Source organism: Blennius ocellaris (genome assembly GCF_963422515.1).
Source record: "Blennius ocellaris genome assembly, chromosome: 14".
Taxonomy (NCBI): Eukaryota; Metazoa; Chordata; class Actinopteri; order Blenniiformes; family Blenniidae; genus Blennius; species Blennius ocellaris.
The window spans coordinates 13521659-13542741 of record NC_137663.1 but is presented as its reverse complement, the minus strand read 5'-3'; the positions used below and the strand labels follow the sequence as shown (position 1 = coordinate 13542741).

General features: G+C 40.9%; 1 protein-coding gene across 1 annotated transcript in view; it reads left to right on the top strand.

Moving 5' to 3' along the window:
• Positions 1-21083, top strand: part of dchs1b (dachsous cadherin-related 1b) — a 77004-nt gene that overhangs the window by 1717 nt on the left and 54204 nt on the right. The window contains exons 2-4 of the mRNA XM_080508429.1: positions 12603-13448; positions 13546-13743; positions 14117-14890. Of these exons, the coding sequence (XP_080364555.1) occupies positions 12621-13448; positions 13546-13743; positions 14117-14890 (1800 nt within the window). The 5' untranslated portion in view covers positions 12603-12620. The remainder of the gene's footprint in view (positions 1-12602; positions 13449-13545; positions 13744-14116; positions 14891-21083) is intronic.

The window sequence follows — 21083 nt, the reverse complement described above, 5'->3', positions numbered from 1 at the left end:
TTAATGGTGTCTGTAACGAGCCTGTCAAAGCGGAGAGGTCTATTGATTCAGTTCTGTGTCAGGTCTTTTTGTTGAGGCCATCAACAAAGTAAACATTCTGCTGTTTACCTCACTCTTCATGTGGGTGAGCATGATAGGGACTCTGCCAGTGTCAGGGACTTTTTTTTTGTCTACCAGGGCCATGCATCAAATGCACTCGCCTCTCATACAGCAGTGTCTCCTGAAACTGCTAATATTACAATAAAAAACATCCAACTCGTGTTGACATCAAGGCAAATGTTGATGCGTATGAAGCCCATTACCATATCCAAAGTTTTTTTTAACAATACTTTGGTGTCTATCCTCATGGTCTTTTCTGTACGGGATGTCCAAGCTCAGGCTTCATTCTTTCGAAATCTCAAGCACTTTTGAGGGTTTATATGAAAATGCGGCGATAAACAGTGAAATCAAATTGTGCATTTACCACCCACATTGACACAGGATTCCTGCTAGTATCCATTGTCCTCATTGTGTCTTCCACAAAACCCACATGAGAAGAAAAAAATATGTTTTTCAGTCAGGTTTCATTATGTCAAATGTTTTCTTCTCTCCTACAAATCCAGATGTCTCAAAGTTAATTATCAAAACAAAAGCTGTGGATTTAAAATGATTTTGTGATATCTGTTTCAGCTCATAATCTCAGGGTGCTGTCAGCAAGAGAGAGAAAAAGGGGATCTTGTAAGGCATCCTCACATCCAATTGTTGAAGCTCAAACAAAAAATCTCGCTCTACTTGTATCACAGAACAGTTTCCCCCCGAGTTTAAATTTTAGTTTGAAGTGTGGGAAATCAACGTCTGAGCACAAATATCGGAAAGTGACTCAGATATTCCTCTCCCTCGCTCACGCACGTGATTATATTGATACATATTTTCAAGAGGAACATTCAAATATATTCCAGTGTCCGCAGTGTATACAAATGACGTTCAAAAGTCCGACCGACTCTAAAATCCCACTTTAAGAAATGAATGGACCCAAACACCCATTTGAAAAATTGTCCTTTCAAATACAGAAGAATAAAAGAGACGGCAGCGAACAAAAATCAAACAAACATTAAGAAAAAAGAGATTGTTTCCCGCCTCCGCAAGTAGCTAGTGGAAATATTTACTTTTCATCTTTCACCTCATGCATGCTGCTGATGCCCGAGGTCTGTGTTGGTGTTTTTATTTACCTCTCAGACCACCATCATAGACAAAACATAAGCCAGAGAGTCAATACTGAAGTAATTTAATGCCATTTGAATTTATTTCACAGTGTGTGGACAAAAAGCAGCATCATGCTGCCCTGTGTGAGGGCGTAGCTCGGGAAAGTCCTGGAAAGTCACTTTATGTTTGCATCATCCCTCCACAGGAACACCAGACGGTTATTAATAGCTTCACTAGTACAGTAAAGAAATAAGATCCCCATTGATAATGGAATCCCCTTTGCTGATTGCGCCGCTCTTTTTCTAGTTTACCCCCCAGGGCATCTTGGTTGCTATGGTAGCCACAATCACCAACTCTGCCATCTTGCTCTGATTATAATCGTGTACAGTAATTAAATTATGCTCTTGTAAGGAATCAAAACACGGTTGTGTTGGGTTGGTTTCATTGTCTCATATTGCACAGTGTGTGTGTGAGTGTGTGTGTGTCTGAGTGTGTGTGTGCCGGGAGGAAGGTCTCTGGTGGCTGGGTTAGTCTCAATCCCTCTGCAATACTCGGGATAATGGAGGCATGGAGAATGAAATAGATAAATGTTGCAAGCTTCATTGAGTGTAAACTTATCAAGGTTAATAACTTCTATACTTAACTTAAACCCCAAAATTAACTAAGATAATTTGTAACATCGTATCTCATGTTGGCTGACTGTACAGGAGAGATAAATCAGTTGATGTCATTGCTGTATTATTTACTATACTTTAATCCAAACTCTTCCTGTGGCATCTTTTACGGATAATGTTTGAATAATGAGACATGATAATTGCAGTGGGATGTGTTTGTGGTAAATATATATAAGCAGACTCAAAATGGTAATAATTAATCATCTGAAAGTCCTTTTCTTATTTTATCTGAGACCTACATTCTTTTCTTATTCTTTCTTTTTTTTCTTCTTCTAAAAATGCACAGTAGTCTTTCCTCTTGGGAAATAAAGACCTTACCTTCCCATGAATGGTATGAAAAACCATTTATCCATGGCTCTGGCTCTGGAGAAGATATTACTGGATGACTAAATCAACCAATCAAAAGAAATAACTGGACTCTATTGTAAGAATGATTGACTATCGCTGCAGCTTTGAAATTGTGCAATTAATTTTTGGTTGTTCTGAGGCCCAGTGCTATCATCATTATTCATGATTTTTGTTGAGGCAGAGGAGATCCACTGTAATGATCTGTTGAACCAGATGCACTGCAGGAAAGAAAAAAAAACTTTTTCGTGGGACAGGTGGTGTATGTAAGGCAAAGCAGCCTTAATGGTTTGGGGGGAAAAAATTACTATAGTTCCAGAACACTACATTTATAATACCTCATCTCACTTGAGATATCTTAAAATTGAACGCTGACCCCTGAAGCCAAAATGCTTATTTCAGCCAGACCACACCTTTCGCTGGGCAATGATTTAGCTCTAGAGTAATGAGTGCTGGAAATATCTTGTTATTTCTGATCAAACTGTTCAGATGGAAACACGGTAAATGTCTCAGATTTCCTCATTCAGTGCTTCTCCATCAGGGGTTTGGGCTTTGAGACAGGCCTCTGAGTATTGAAGAATTAATGAAAGTCTGAGTCTCTTGTTATCATTGGAGATTGATTGATTGAGTATGATTGCAAGCATGTGGCCTAAACTGATTAAAAAAAAAGTCAAGTACAGTGCAAGCCATGGCTGTTTCACCAGTGAATCATCTTGACCTGACCAGTAAATCATTTGAAATGAAGGTATGCCAAAGACTGATGAATAATGCTTCTCCTAACTCCTCATGCTGTCTTGGACAATACACAATAGAACATGCAAACTCCACACATTGGTCCCCAAGCCCAAATTTGAACTGGGAATATTGTTCCTATGAGGCACTAGTACTAATCATGACATCAGCATGCGACTTCTGTCTCCCCATCAATCAATGAATTGATTGTTTGAGCCTAAGCCCTCATGTTCGTTTGCTCTTCCCGATAGCAGCAGCGAGAGCTCTGCTCAAACCGTTTTATTGATTCTTCACCTGGGAGGAAACGGTTGGCACGAGCATGTGTGCCTGTTACGCTCGCATGTATCCGAATGAAGTGATGTGTTAATTTTATTAGTCACACCAAAAGATGAATGAGATGAGGTGAGCACTGCCTCGTCTGGGTGTGTGACGGATGAGAGGAGTCTGAGCTCTGAGACCAACGAGAGAGAGAGAGGGAGAGAGAGAGAGAGAGAGAGGGGAGGAGAGAGCCTGTCATGGGTTTTTAATGAAGTAAGTGATCTGAGCTCCTGGTAACTTCAAACACTGAGCTGCGAGCTGCGTAGGGCAGAGTTCAGATTAGTAGCGGGTTATGCAAGTCGAGGGGTTCACAGACGAGATGTGTGTAGGTGGTTGAGAGCAAAGCCTGGGAAGAGCCACAGGGCTGCCTGAAAACTTGGAGTTTGAAAGTGAAATGTGGTGATGATGATTCTCGGCAAAACACGTTTTTTTCCCTTGACACATTCTTTTAACTCATTCTATTAACCCTGTATATATTGAGAGTTAAATTAATATTACGGTACTCATTTAACGTTATTTAACTATCCTATACATTCTGTGTGGAACTATGTCTCAAGCATTTCCCCCAGGGATTTATAAAGTGATACATTTTTCTGATTCTGATTCTGTTTCTGTTTCTGATTCTAATCTTGCAAATAATCTTTTTCCTTTCCATTTTAAAGCTTTGTACTCAGCACTGACTGCTGAGTACAAACTTAAACATAAAACACATTTACTAGACCACTGGTTTTACATTTTCTGTGCTGGAGTGACCATATTTTGGTTATAAATCCATCAACGTGTCTGGTTTTTAATGTTTTTCACAAGACATGTATTTAAATTGGCTCTTGCTCTGTACAAAGTACGACAGTGATTTGTTGTGTGACACATAAAACTCCCCAAGAACCTGCCTTGCGTAGATCTACAACTACAAAAATACGCTCTACTTTGCTCACAAAAAGTTGAAGATCATATGATATAAGAGAAATTAATGTCAGAGCAGCATTGTGTCTAATCTGTTCACAAAATGCCAAACCGCTGCATTTCAGAGGATTTGAAGTTCAACCAAAATATGGTTTTCTAATACTATATTACTATATTATATTACTATATTTGCAATGCCGAATATAAATCAGTGGACAGGATAATAGACTGAATGTCAGTGGCTGTAGCAGAAATGATATCTTACACGGTCCCATAACCAATCACTCAGTAACTATTGTTGATGTCGAAGTGCTTTTTCTTCTCGCTGAGAGTTTGTGTGCAAATTTTATTTGACTGGTCATCTGACACGTGACAGAGCTGTAGGCAGTTTCTCTGTCAAATATTGACATTATTTCCATCCATTTTTGTCAAAGGGATAGGTATTGAGCAGCATTCTGCACCTATTTAGTTTTTTTTTTCTAAAATCTTGCAGAAATGAAAAGTATTTTGCAATGAAACTACTGTCACAAGTACAATTTAGATGAAAATACATTGTAGCAGAGCAATTATAAAGCCTTACTTCGCTTGTGGTCTTGAAGTCTCAATCCATCTATCGTTAGTGTCTTTATCGTTGTTTCTTTAAGATTCACTGATGTGTTTGGATGCCTCCTCAGCAGAGTAGAACAAATTAAAACCAAGGCAGACAGACTTAATTCCTAGACTTAGCACAAAAAGTATAATGGAGTAATATGATACAAAGGCATTTTCTTGGAGAACAGCTGTCGGCGCGCCACTAAACCAGGAGTTGGTGGAGGATTTAATAAATGATAAGCCAAGTCACTGTCCCATATTCTGACTGAGAGATGAGTAATTACACAATTTGATATTCTAACTGTTCTGTGTGCCAAATACCCAAACATCAAGTGAAAAGACGTGCACAGCTTTTCTTTTATGAAGACACTAACCCTGTTCCACCCTAAAAACATTAGTCCATTTGCTGGCAATGTCTTCAACTAAACATTTTTTATCAATTTAATTAATATTTATGTTACTTCTGGAACAACAACATGACCTGATACGACTTTGTGGACTTTATGTCTGGTTTGCTGTCGGGCCTTGGTGCTGATGATTTCATTGGATGGAATGAGAGGAGATTTAAGTGTGTGCCGTGCGTTCAAGTTACAAGATTTATTCGTGGTTTTCCTTCTTCTTTCCCTGTTTTGGCTATTAGCTGAGTGTTTTGTCTTTGAACTTTTCCTTTTTTAGGTCATTAACTAATTTTGTGCTTCTTATATTGTGCTGTGTGTGTGTGTGTTCTGCTATATTCATCACATGTAGGGACAAAAGTCTTTTCATGCTGCCACATTTTGGCAGTCACCCCCCCTGATGGGGAAATAACCCCAGCCCTCACAAGCTTGAACATTCATCCAGGAGTTTTTAAGATATATGACCAGTTTAAGGTTGGGGTAAAGGTTTGGGTGAAGCATTGACAGTTTTAATTAGCCCCCAGAGAATGAAAGCAAGTCAATGCACCTTTGTTATGGATGTGTAAACCACAAAAATGGTTTCTACATATTGTTTGAAAAAGGTTACTGGTGGCAGGAAAAATAAGAGGGATGTTGGTAGCAGTTGGTATCTATCTATCTATCTATCTATCTATCTATCTATCTATCTATCTATCTATCTATCTATCTATCTATCTATCTATCTATCTATCTATCTATCTATCTATCTATCTATCTATCTATCTATCTATCTATCTATCTATCTATCTATCTATCTATCTATCTATCTATCTATCTCTGCCTTATAAGAAATACCAGAGTGCCAGCCTAACCGTGGAGCATGTTTTTACACAATAGGGAACCAAACAAAAGCATTAAGTAGTTGTTTATACACTTTAATGCCTTCCACATTTTTCACGAACAATATTTCCTGATGCTTAATTGCTTCCATTCAAAGCTGGGCTCCTCACTGCACAAGACAGACATGGTGTTCCCCTCACAGATAGACCCATCTGCTTGAGTTACTATGAGGGTATTTATCTCAGTTTCACCTGTGATGTAATAACGTTTGACAGAGTCATGGATACGGTTCAGCTCGACAGCTTGCCCTTGTGGGATATTAAACATGCTCTGATGGGGAGGGGCGATGACTGATGGTAGATGGCAGCTGCTGTTTCACCTTAGTGGAGCTCTCACCATGCCACCCCCTATTTTTATTGTTCTCTCTTTTCTCTGCTGTTCTTTTTTGAGTTTTTGTAAATCGGATATTCTTCAAACCACACACTTCCACATGGATACTCACAGATGTTCCGTAAAAGAGGAAAAACTTACTTCACAATCACTTGGCGGTATGGCCGCGAAGGTTATTGGGTCAGTGAATTACCTCCGGCTGCGATTTCCATGGCTTCAGGAATAGTAAGAGCGTACATACTCATACACGCAATTTTACAAAAGTTTTCCAACTTTCCTTAGCTTGTTACTGTGACTTTGGAGACTTTTTTTTTTTTTTTTTAAGACACCTCATTCAGAATCAAACTTTTCTCCTGAACCTGCACCTGTACTTCCAGTTCCTCTTCTGCTCCTTCCATTTCTCACTATACCATTCTCTTTCTCCTTTGGGCTTGTTGGGCAGTAAAATCTAGGACGTTTTGTCGCAGGGGACCCGCTGCAGTTTGTAACAGCATGTTTCTGTATTGTGGTGTGACAGCATCTGTGAGAGTAAATAAACAAATCCAAGTCATCACACCAGCTTTGAGGTGTCTTGCTGCTGCTGCTGCTGCTGCTGCTGCTGCTGCAGAGATTCAGAGTCTGCTGCAGTTGTTTTTATTCCTGAGTTATATCCCTGAGGAATCACATAAGAATGTCAGCGATGAGATGTAAATATTAAAATGTTAAAATGTGTGTTTTTCTGCTTGCATAGTCAATTGAGACTCATACCGTAACTTCAGCTAGTCATGAATTGTAGCCGTCTTACACTATAACATAAATTAGTCCAATATAGTCCATAGCTCAATACTCTGATGAATTTGGATACACAATGGCTGCCAAGAGCTCTCAGGATGTTTCAGTGGTTTTCTTGTATAAGAGTGGGAAGCAACTCACACTCAGTGATATTATTGAATATTATCTAAATACCCCTCACCACAAAATGAGAAGAGAAAAAGTACAACTGAGGCAGATCTTTTACGACTGAGAATAAAGCAAAACCTAAACAACAAGTCAGCACTTGAACCTTATTTTCATCACATGAATTCACGTCCAAATGAGAGTGTGGAGCCAAACCACGAAAAAAAAGTCTAATTTTCCGTGTCCCTTTGAATCGAAACAAAAAAACATCACAAGGGGGGCATATTTGGATATCCTGTTTGTGTCTTCCTTATAATCGATTTTCTGAACAATAATGAAAAATGTATATTTCAGAGTGGACAGGCGTTTCTAACTTTCGGCAGGTCCAGTGCCCTCTCTATGAACTGACTAGTCCCTGCGATGTCTCATCCTCACTCTGCAGCCTCGCTGATGTCACCGACATGGACATTTATGTGGGAAATAAGTCATAAAATCAAACTCCAGAGGAACCAACATTTTTGGACTGATTTTAAAACAAATGCTTGTGCAAAGTTGAGGTAAACTTGGAAAAATGCAACAATTGTTTCATTACTGCCAGAGTTAATACTCCCTGCTAACAATTGGGTAGCAAGGAAAACATCTAAACTGTTTGTCAGAACAACAAGAAAAAAAATATAAATTAGAATCAGATGGATGCCATTAGCTTGTAATTGCTTTTTGTCACGTTACTTTTGCTTTCCCAAGTACAGCATGCATTTGCAGATGATTTTGTTATCCTTCACTGCCATAGCTACCACTTGAGCTACAGGGGAAGAGCTGCCAAGACAGTGGTTTTCACTTCATCATTATTAATTCAAACATACTTACTTAGACTCTACTGGTCGCCAAATACCAGGTAGGTTGTGTTTCACAAGTTGTGAGAGCTTTTACAGCTCCATGCTTCCCTTGAGCGTAATGCCCCAGTCATATAAGGCAGTCATGGACTCTTTTTATGAGTAATGCTATTAATATTGATTGTGCTGAGGTGCAGCACATGCATGTATATTTCAGCATCGGTCCATAAGTGGCCAGACAGTAGTTGTCTGGCTGTCTGAGAGGCCGGCACTGTCACACTTTAAAATCATTGGACACTGGGATTGATTCTCTGTTAATTAAACCAGTTGTGGAAATAAATGGAAACAAATACTCTCCCCTGGCGTAGTGTGGAGAAGAAGTGAAAGGGGACCCAGAGAAACACACAATTACATTTGTGCAGCACACGCGTGCCCTCTCAGTGCCGGTGGCAGCTGGGGTTAGAAACAGGATGTCTATATCCAGATATCCAGGGAAAGGCAACTGAAGGGGAGACTGGTGTCATAGTTGTCCCCCTGAACACACATACAACCCAAACGACATGAAAACTGAGATGCAATACATTCCTCTGTCCTATAAACCCCATGCCACACTCAACCCCCCCATTTTTTTTGTTTTATGTTGCCCCTCTAAACCACTGCAGGCTGTTCCACCACAATCTCATCTAACATTCAATTTTCAGTCACTTCAGAAAGGCTGTAGACTTGCTGAGAAACATCCCAGAAAGTGAAAGAAAGTGTAAGACAAGTGAAAGCTACAACATGAATCAGATTTCTGAAGATGATGTTTTGAACAGGCTAAGGTGAAGATGTGTCAAGTGTACTGTATGTCTTCATAACATATTTTGATGTCAACGTTTGAAACTATGATTTTTTTTTTTTTTTTTTGCCTTTCGTTTACCATCAATCACAATGTCTGCTCATTGCTCATGGTCACTCTGAAGCGGTTGCAATAGTGAATGACCTGCTGCCAAATATCTCCCAGGCAATGCCAGACTTCTCAAACACTGTGAAACCTGCTGAAAGAAACTGAGCTGGCCCATCAAAGCACACGAAAAATGGCAGAGATAGAGGTATTAGGGAGTCACCACTTTTTTTTTTTCATCTTCATGACTTTGGGTCTTGTTTAGTTTGGCTGTAGGGCCCTATGGCTTGCCCAACTATATCTGCTAAATCCATTAGAGGGAAAGGAGAGAGGAAAAGAGGAGGAGTGAACATGCAAGCAAGGGAAAGGAAGATGACATTGCATGAGGAAAAGTCTTGACAACATAAACACACACTCATGCATATCCTTGTACACGTGCTATGGTGGTCATATAGAAAACAGTACGGTTTTCTATTATTTGGTAACGGCACTTAAAAGTGGAGGCTCGTGCATTTGAGGCTTTGAGGCTTCCACACAGCACAGGCAGATTATGGGGGTGCAATGCCAGATATAATGTGGCTGAGACTGCATGGAGCCCTCTGGGTATGCCCTGTCTTTGAGTGTGGTCACTCAGATATGATGTCACTGTTTGTCACAACCACATGAAAACCCACGTAACCACATGGACAGGTTAAAACTTGTTTGATCCATTTACATTTTTGACATGGATTCATTCCTCAATCTTAATGAAAAACACTTTTGGAGCTTCCAATATATTCATTTAAACTAAACAATATATAATATTTAACAGAGTATTATAAATAGTGCCACTAGAGGGAGTAAACTTACTAGACTGACTACTTAATTGTGTCCTTTCAAAATAAACATCAGCTCGTGTTCTCCATGAACACAAGTGTATTGCAGCAATCGTCCAAGGGGAGATGACACCTTGGACCAATTGCTCATTGACAGTGACAGATTATAGTCATGCAAACTGATCAGCAATATAACCTTGAACTGACAATCAGATGAAGGATTGAGAAGATACAAATATGCTTTTACACACATTCTAACATAAGATTTCAATCATGAGTCTTGCCGAGACGCAGCTTAGTGGTCCCTAAAGGCAATTGTGCTGTCAAGCCAAAGCAAACTGGAATCGCTCCCCAGAATGTAGCTTTTTCTATTGTTTCCAATGTCCACTCTTTTCCATTTCTTTGCTTTGTTCTTTATGTTTTTTCCCCAAAGTTCTCCATGAATGAATTACAGTGCTGTGCGTTAATTTCTTTCAGAGCTGTGTCTCAAAAGGCTTAAAGTTTGGCACTGAGCTTTCCACTCAGCAGTAAAAAAAAAAAAAAAAAGAATCTGCGTTTGATCATCACACCCTCGATTGTCTCCATCAGACCTCATCCTTCGACTTCTACCGCTTTGCTTTTTTCTTCCCACTCGTAGTCGAAAAAAACGCAAACACAGACGAGCCTTTCGACACAAAGCAAACACAACAAAAGGAGGGTGTGTTTGCAGACATGTGCTCAGTCTCAGCTCTGCTCGCTCCCTCTTTTGTGTGGGAGTGCAGCAACTGTCCAGAGCAGCCGTCTGGACCAGATGTAGAGGTCAGTGGCCTTATCAAAGGGGCCAGTATCAGTGTCCTACTCTCTATCCCTCTGGACCTATAGCCTTTATTAATCTTTCCTCCTGAGTCCTCATAAACTACCACATAAGGTCAGGGTCAGGAGAACAACTTGTGGAATAGATGATAACGGGAGAATTTATCGGATATCAAATGTTATCTTATGTATTCTCTACGCTTTGCTTGAGGACCGACATTCTAAGTCTGGCTAACACTGATATTCACTTTTTAAAGTGATTGACTGAGTTTATTCCTACAGTCTCTCTCCAGTTAATCTGTTTCTGTTAGAGAGATAACAATACCCTTTTTTTTTAAGGTAGCACTAAGTCTTTCCATTGGCTTGTCCAAAGGTCAATCCATGGTCTTTTTGCATGCACGAGTATGAATGTCTCAGTTGAATAAAGGTGCAAATACTTCAGGCCAGCATCAGGCTGTCTTTTCCTCTCGAGGCAGAGGACATTCCTAAAGTTAACTGTCCACATTATACATGCACTGTGGGAGTGATTGTCTGGGTGAATATGACTGGCCAACACCCTCCACTCACAGCTCACCCCCTGTCTGCTACCGGCTTTTTCCTGCATGCATCACATGCAACACACATATCTATACTTTTTCAATAATCTGTAGGAGACATATGGTTTAGGTATTTTGTTGAAGCAGCATCCCCCCGGTTTCAAAGTGAGATGAATGAGTTAAGTCAGGTCTCCAAAGTTCTTTTTATTGCCGGATGTTTTGATGAGTTAACTACTCAATAAATCTTTCCTTGTAAATAGGAGAGAAAAATGCACAAGCAAATGGTCTGATTTTTTAAGTAATCAAAATATATGTAGCCCTCATCAAGATACAAAATATGCATCTATCTCATGAGAGTTTTTTTTTTAATCTCGCCAGAACAATTCCAAGTGTATTTTCAGAATTTCATGGCAGTGTGTGAAAGTATGTAAGTCAAATAAGGGTCAATCAGCCATTTGCAAACAATTATTAGTGTTTATTTTAGCATGCTGAAGGACCAGATGGTGACATAGCTGCAGGGGAAGTCAGACAGCGTCAGGTGAGATTTAGATGAGCTTTTACACTCCCGTGATGAACTGTTTTGATGTTGCTGAGTGATTCACTGAGGCATAGCCAACTCTCAAGCACACAGGAAACCTTAGTCAATAAGATCTTGACCCTGATGCAGTTTGGCATTTAGTATATCTGTTCGTGATCAGCTCCAGTGTATGACCAATAAGATTGATGTCGATTTTGCATGAGGAGGATATTGTCTTTATAGATATGTGCATGATTTAAAGTTTGAGGAACATAAAGACTCGGCTTACAGTCTTAAATGACTGCGTTTGCTTATAAAGGCTCCGCTAAAGTAGCTTTAAGTTTACTTTCCCATGCATTCCTTCTGCGTGTGTGTGTGTGTGTGTGCATGTACATGTGTATGTGTGCATTTATTCAACGATTAAGAATTTGCTGCTCTGTGATTGGAGATCTATGGTGGCTAAAAATCTCACAATAAATCTTGATGCCCATTTCAGTGTCCTCCGTGACTTAATTGTGTTGTGATGTTCTAGGTGCTTTAGGATGTTCTCACTGTTATCCTTGAGATAAATATAGTTTATGATTCTGTCCTCAGTGTGGTTAAAGCCTATGTGGATCCTGGACAGACTTAGACTTCCATTTTCATACTCTCTCCAAGTTCAAAAGTTCTTTCCAAGATGTTATATATATTCATTTTATGGGGGGAAAAAAAGCTTATATTCATCATGCAGTGTCTTTAATATAGATTCTGGACTGTAAAAGCGTTAGCACGTTGTCACGCAAGGATTTAACAAACTTACTCCACTTTAAGAAAAAAGAAAATGAACATTTTGTTTTCACTGCGTGCTAGGAGAGCTAAGTGAATTTTCAAGATGTTTTCAAATCGTGAACCAAAAACATTGCTCAGTCACTCAAGTCGCATATAAAATACCACTCTTAACTCTAGATCATGTTTTCTCCTGGCTTACTCTTTCGTTTTTCTCCCCTTTTTCTCTCTCCTAGGCGTAGCAGAGCCCAGCCATGCCGATAACAAGTAAAGGGTCAAGACGGAGGGCTTGGATCACTGGACCTTGTGTGGGTTCAGGTGTCTGGCAACCAAAGCTACTCTTTTATTTGTACATTGTCCTTATTTTAGTTCAGTCAAAATCTGTCCTTGGAGCACTCGAACTTCAGCTGGATGAAGAGCAACCGGCAGGAACTATTGTTGGCGATATCAGTGCTGGTTTACCTCCTGGTGAAACGGCAAGCCTTTACTTCATCTCAGACCATGAGGGCACAGGTGTCGGCAGCGACCTCAATATTGACGAAACCACTGGCATCATTACCACCGCGCGGCGCCTGGATCGAGAGGAAAGGGACCACTACAGTTTCATTGCTGTGACAACGACAGGGATCACTATTGAAGTGTCGATCAGTATCAACGACATCAACGACCATGCACCTGCGTTCCCTAAAAAGAAAGTAGCTCTTAAAATCCCTGAGCACACGGCAGTGGGGACGAGATTTTCCTTGGAGCCTGCGACCGATTCGGACAAGGATCAACTGACCACGCAAGGCTATTCCATCCGAGAGGGCAATGTGGGCCAGACATTTAGACTAGAGACCAAGAGAGCTGCTAACAAAGTGCTTTATCTTGACCTTGTGGTCAACGGACCTCTAGACAGAGAGAAACGCTCATCGTACCACCTCGTCCTGGAGGCCTTTGATGGAGGTTCGCCGAGACGGATGGGATCCATGACCCTGGAAGTGACTGTAACTGACATCAACGACCATGCACCAGCTTTTAATCAGAGTAGATACCATGCTATTATCTCTGAAAGTCTCCCACAAGGAAGCAGTATCCTGCAGGTTAGCACAGTCTTTTCAGTATTTCAGTATTAATTAATTACCAAAAATATATTGGCCTGTAAATTCTCTTTTCTTTTTTGTTGTCTCATGTTTGCAGGTATTTGCAACAGATGAAGATGAAGGCGATAATGGTCTGGTGCTTTATGAAATCAACCGCCGTCAGAGTGACCCTGACCGCTACTTTGTCATTGACATGAAGTCAGGGGTCATCACTCTGAATAAACCCCTTGACTATGAGCTGAAGAGGGTTCATGAACTGGTGATCCAGGCCAGAGACAATGCCAGCCACCCGGAGGTAACAACATTTTGACTATTGCTCTTTTAGGTATTTTAGTATCTATTTTGATAGATAAATACTTCATTCTTACACTAGTATCAAGATATCAAGGATCAAGCCACATAACACTTTAATTCATGTCAACAATACTTGGTGCTTTGTACAATGTTAGTATGTGGCAGGAGAAAGTTAACACGGTGAACTGATATATATATAAACTATGATTAAATCCAACTTTTGATCATTTGTACTAAAATGTATATTTAAGTTGTTAATAAATGTTCTTTCTTACACCTCAAAAGATTGTTTAAAATGCTAAGTTTATCAATAAAATTGAAGTGCATGTCTTGAGCATTCAATAACATTATCATCATACCATTGCCTCTCCCAGGTGACCAACGCGTTTGTGACTATTCATGTGCGCGACTACAATGACAACCAACCCACCATGACCATCATCTTCCTCAGTGAGGATGGCTCTCCAAAGATCTCGGAGGGAGCCCAGCCGGGCCAGTACGTGGCTCGGATATCTGTCACGGATCCAGATTATGGAGAATATGCCAACGTGAATGTGTCCCTTGAGGGGGGTGATGGGAAGTTTGCTCTCACAACCAAGGACAGCATCATTTACTTGATATACGTGGACCAGGTCTTGGACAGAGAAGAGCGGGACTCGTATGACCTCAGGGTGATGGCCACAGATTCTGGCACACCACCACTCAGGGCAGAGTCCTCTTTCACCATCCAAGTGACTGATGTTAATGACAACCCCCCTCTGTTTGACCAGCAGGCCTACAGACAGACCATTCCTGAGGTTGTATATCCTGGATCTTTTGTACTTCAGGTTACTGCAAGGGACAAAGACCAGGGCCCCAATGGGGATGTGCGATACAGCTTACTAAAAGGCAAAAACTCCCACTCTGATTGGTTTTCGATCGACCCGGTTACAGGAATCATCACCACCGCTACTGCTCTGGACTTTGAATCAGAGCCGGCCCCCAGTGTGACTGTTGTGGCGACGGATAGTGGTCGCCCACCTCTGTCTTCCACAGCGAAGGTGGACATTGTGCTGCAGGATGTTAATGATAACACGCCCGTGTTCTCCAGCAACTACTACAATGCCTCCATCAAGGAAAACACACCAGCTGGGACCTGCTTCTTGGAGGTAAGAAAAATCATGACAAAGAACTTTTTCTATTCAGCTTTCTGCTCCAGTTTTGTACTCTATTGTTTTTATTTAACTCTTTATTCTACAGTATATGCATCCAAGCACCATATTTAGCTCTTACAGTGCTCAATCTTATTGCGTGTTGGCTTTAACGCTGTTGTCCCATGTATGTAGCCAAGATCAAGCACACACTGTCTAACTTGTCCTCTCATGTCTTTGTTCACTCTCTCTTTTCACTCACACCCTCCCTTTAAACCCTTTCTGATTACTCCCCTGGCAAAAGCCTGATTTATACATCATAAAAAGCAGTCTGGAAATTATAGTCATGTCTGAAGTGAAAAGCAGCCTTGAAGTTGTGTTTGAAAAGAGGATGGTGCACTTGGAAGAACTCATGCATTGTAAAGTGATTTGTAAAGTCTGGGTGAAGAGAGGAGAGGTGCAGCCATTCACAATGATCATTTAGAGGGAACACATTTCCATAAGTTGGAACAAAACAAAAAAAAAATCATGCTGACAAGAGCAGGGAGGAAAACTTCACCTGAATTCCTGAAGCTACTGTGAGGAGATTTACTCCAGTGTGGTATGTCCTTTCTCTCACCTCGTAGGGTTGCCACGGTAACCAAGCCAGCAGCGTAGGGTGAGCCCTTGCTGTTGGTGCTATATCTCACTCCAGCTTGGCCATGTTGCTTTTATCTTGATTCCAGCAGCCCTTTTATATAAGGGGGGGGGGGGGGGGGGGTGTCTCCTGAGAAATGGAAAAAAGATGACTGGCTGTTGGTCTTCCAGCAAGGTCCTTACTTGACATCATGCACCGTGAAGGCCAACTGTTTTTACAGGTTGATTTTAGCCTTCTGACGTGCGGCGGCAGAAAGCAGAGAGAGAAGTGTTTTCTCTTTCTCTGTCAGGAAGCTTGTCTCTCTGTCTCAAAAGTGCAGTGTTGCAATGAAATGCTCTAGACCTTTAATCATACCAACCAAAGTCAAAGTAGGTTGAATTTTACATTTGTGCATGTGCACTTAACATGTATTTGAAAAGGATGGCTGGTTGATACTCTGTGAAAACTGGCATGTGGGCCTATTAATCAGGGAAATTCTACCATGAGGTACGAGGTCAGAGAGGGTGACGAGGAGTCGTGCTATGCAATAGAAGTGATATAAAATGAAGGAAAATATTGAATAATCTGTTGCTGTTTGTGGGGATTGCAGTAATTTGCTGGTTCTGTTAGATTATTTTGTCCTTAAAGCAATTTAATGAACCTTTTGGACCTCCATTCCTGCCGTCGTAACAGTGGTAATCAACTGTTACCCTTTTTTCTAATCCTAGCCGGCAGTTATTCTGGCACCAGGTTCAGGCATAATCCCATGCCAGACATCACGGGTGGCTCTCTAGTTTGCCAGAGTAAGTGAATAAGGATTGATTTACTCATTCCGGCACGTTCCTCAAGGCTCGCTTCGACCAAGCCAAGATTCTCCAGGCGAGAGTTTCCCCACAAGATCAGTTATTTTCAGAGTAATGGCAGTTGGTGTAAACTTTCTCCTTGGCTGTTGGGGTATGTGGTCACTCAGAGAGGACACAGACACACATGCACACACATTTAATATTGAAATCATAGCCTAATGATTGTTGTTCCAGATTTGCTTCTTATTCCCCTTTTGACTACCAAACGAGCATCAAGACTGTGAAGCATTTCACATTTATTGACAACTGGGTCAGATGGTCCTCAAGGACTGAATTTTTGTGTGATGTTATTTGGCACCGATGATCTGGTTGTGAGATTCTGTCACGTTCTTGACAGAGTTGAGACAAAGGCAACATGTTCTCAGAATTGTAGCCATATTTACAATAGATAGCGATCGCTACTTGTTCTTTGGAAGTAAGATACTGGCCTGGCTGACGAGGATTGGATTTTAGACAGTGTAAAGAAATATGAATGCGGGGGCAATATTTAATATTAAAATATGTGTTATCGGAAGGGGTATATGAAAATTGTATGGGAAAAAGCACGTCGACCTGCGTTCCTTAACTGTCTGTCATCACACACGCATGCATGTCCGCACATACATATACTGTATATTATATATGTGTATGCTTTTCTTTTAATATTAATCCTAAACTATTTTAACAGTAACACCTAGTGTACTTTACATTAGTTTGGTCTAAAATAATAAAGGGCCTTTGGACCCCACAAACATGGTAAAACAAAGATACACATAAGCAGTATGTAGGAGGTTTCTTATCAGTTTTGCCACTGTAGTAATCTGTAATTTGCTGCGGTGTTTATGCTGCTGCGATACAAAGGAGTTATTTATTTCTTGGTTTCCCAGCTTTCCACTTCCCCCACTTCCTTAAAGTATTTCCCAGGCAAGAAGGTGTGTGTGTGTGTGTGTGTGTGTGTGTGTGTGTGTGTGTGTGTGTGTGTGTGTGTGTGTGTGTGTGTGTGTGTGTGTGTGTGTGATGTACGCCCACTGGAATCAGGAGGTTCATAACCCGTCAAGGTAAAGGTCATGAGAACAGTGAGAATTTTGCCTGGCTGTGAAAAGTATGAATCATATTTGGAGTAGTTCCTGTTCTTCACTTGAAAAACTGTTGTTTGCAATGTGAGGTTGCTGAATTCATTTGATCTATGAGCAGCGTCCTATCTTGGTGGTTTCTGCTGCTGCAATGGAGTTGAAATACGTATTTACTTACAGATCTGTTGCTCTTTCTTCTTTTGTCGTCATCTGTGTTTTTTTTCAGGGTCTTTTTTTCCTCCTCCTGTGTGGATTGTGTCTCACACAGTCTCTGCTAAATCCAATGACATGCTGACTTCCAGCATAGCCTGACTGCTGGGAAGGCGCTGCTAATCTCACAAGCAATGGCATGCACAGCCTGGTCAAGACACAAATCCAGCAAAAACACGAGTAAATCAGTTGTAGGATATATAAAAGTTTTATTGGAGACAAACACCTGTCCCAGGATAAAGACATTGATACAATAAAATAACAAAAATGGTAACCTGCAGAAAACATGCAGCATTTGTCTTACATCTGTGTATGTGTACCTGTGTATGATTTTGAGGCCAGGACCTTGTGGTAGGTGATGCATCTCCCCTGTGATATTGCGCATGTGGTTTCCTGGTCAAGCTTGTTAAACAACACTCAATCATTGCAGACAGACCCACAGATGTGCTCATCTGGGGGATGTACAAATGCAAAGGGATTGGTTGGTTGACACTGTAGACATTGTAGACCGTACAACAGCACTACAATGTATTTGGGTACCTGCACTGACCAATGACCAGTGTTTATAAACGATGTACGTTTCTTCATAGTCCACATTGGATAAAGTTGTTTATCATGATGGTACACTTACGTACAAACGCGTCTCTTAACTCCAAATTTAGAGAGCAGGATTCCTCGGATTACACTTAACTTACTTAAGTCATGTTAATTAATTATGCAAAATATAAATCTAACATTAGTCAATTAATTACAGTGTGATATAATCCTGCTCTGCACCAGATTTTACAGACTGTCTGACCTTCTGGGAAAGCGTCACTGGTAGTCACGTAGAAGAAAGGTGAGGAAGTCACACTGCAATATGCAAGTGTGGTATCAGGGTGAGTGAAATAAAGCAAAACACACATAGGAAGGCGACCGGTGTCTTATGACAGGGGGAGTGAATTGTCCTTAACTTCCAGCTGACAGTACAAAACAGGTCTGTCTGTCAGAGCAATCAGCCTTTTTGGTGTGAAGTTCAGTTCAGAGTCAGTGGACTCAATGGCAAAAGCCTGAATGGCTGTCTATAAGGAAATACTAATTATATTTAAAGCACATACTGATACTAATCACATTTGTTAAATCAACAGCAACAGAGCTAGAGCCACATGCTGACAGACCTGAAGTCGGAAGGTATTCAGCTTCAGCTTCCTGTAACGCCGAACCAGCCTCCTGCTGGTGTTGTGTTGAATCGGCCCCCGTAGAAACCAGAGCCAGAACAAACCACAGCTTCCACTTGGAGCTCACAAGCTCTTCGCCAGCCCAGACTCACAAAACACACTCTTAGCTTTTATTAAGCTTGAAAAAAGTGGGAAGAAGAAATTTATTGTCTGCTTGATGTCTTCCCTCCTGCTTGTTCTCGCACAGTGGCAGCTGTGCTATGAGACAGCTCCGCCGAAACATTCTCCTCTGTGTTTAAAAAAAAAAAGAATGTATCTGTCAGTGTGTCTAATTTGCTTGGATCGATAGCTGAGAGAGGAATACCATAGGTTTTACCGATCTCCGTCACCTCACGGCTCTGTCACATCTAACAGGTGATAGCCAATAACAAATGGTTGGGTTGACACACAAGGAGTCCCAGATGAGACCGACAATTTGGCGAATCACTTCGTGCTGTTAGCAGCTGGCTCCCGTTCTGACATGCTTATTTTTTATCTCTGTCTGGTGCGGTAATTCTGACTCCTTCTCCACCTCTCCTGCCGACTCAGGCGTCTCTCAGCTGTTGGCGATGTTGACAGGATGTGTGTGACGAGGGATCAGGGTGGTGTGTTTGCTATGTGAACTATTTTCATAGCATCCATCAACACTTGCTGTGAATTTATCACCTGCTTGCTACTGGAGTTCCAGGGGGTAATCCATTTTGGTTTTGTGCTTGTCCTCATAAGCTTTATGCACAACGAAGTAGTCATTATTACAGTTGCAATGTTGCAATAATATCCATTTTATTGCTGAATGTTCTGAGAGGTGAGACGGTAAGTCTCACTGTGATTTGTTTTTAAGTATTTTTATTCTGCATTCCCATTATGAGTCCCAAATGTTTGTAGAGATTACAGAGTTGGCCACTTTGGTATAAGTGAAATATATCATATATCATACATATCCAATGGATCGAGTGTTTTCTCAATTCATTCATAGCCAAAAAGATCAATCCTTCAGACTTGGAAGATTCTCAGGCTTATTCCTTAAAATGCATCAAAAATGGAATAGATGAACTGCCATCCATCTAAGTGTGGCCCACTGGAACGAGTGAGTCACCTTCTGTTGGTTTAATCTCCATTTCCATCCATGTTTCAACATGTCCGTGGGCAAGCCACAGAACTTGAAATTAATGTCAATGGTGTGTGAACTCCTGTTATGATCATGTAAAGTTTGCTGAGAAATTGTGATGAACACAATCATTGTATAGAAGTTGTATCCCTCTCCAGCAGAATGCTATTGAAACATTGGACGGCAGAAATCAGCTCAGGTGGGCTCTGACCAAAGCACATTTGTACAATGCAACACCACAGACAGTTAACATTTGGAAACATTTTTTGCAGCTTGTGCCAGGTAAGCAAACAGAATAGGTGCTATCTGTAAGTGTGCACAGGCCTCCATTACCTGAGCTCCAAATATATGAAAACAACAGATACGCTCACCAAAGTGGTGCCGTCGGTACTCAGGAATTACAACCACATTTCATTTGGCCGCAATCAACCACAAATACTGCCTTATCTATACACACACTGAAAGACATTGAACATATCTTGAAGTGTTTATTTCTTTTTGGGTGGATGTTACAGTTTACAGGCCGGATTTCCCACTTGACGGTATATCACTATTTGCTCCTCCTATCAGCAAGCTTTCGTTCTCCTCAGATGCATTTCTCCACTGGAGTCCTTTTTTCAAAGTCAGTAGCCTGGTTCCATATCACAAATTGTTTGGATATGCTGTGTTTTAATCCTATCAGAGTGTTCATGCATGTGTGATCTGACTGGCTGATGCCTCTTTGGAGGGGATAGCCTTCCGCCTCATTAAGTCCAATACTCTGTACCATATGGCAGAGAGGGCTTTTCTTCCCACTCTCTTTTCATCATCTCCGTCTAAACTGACTGCTTCCCGTCTAATCTGCTTGAAAATAACTGTTCTTTTTTAATTTTTGGTTTTACCTCATGTCGCTGGGTTATCCATGTGACTGTATGTGACTTCTTTGTTTTGCTTGGCACAATCAAAACATTGATTGTTATAATCTTTCCCAGTGCAGTCCCATATCAGAGGTGGTAAAAAAAAAAGCCAAAAAGCCAAGTGAATTAAAGTAAAAATAGAATAAGAAAGGACAATTCTTTCCCAAACAACCCTGCTTATGGTGTCTAAATGGATGTAGACGTAACAGCTAAGATAGCTGAGTTAAATCTGACACTTGCATTATTCATCAAGCAGTCACGTTTTCCTGT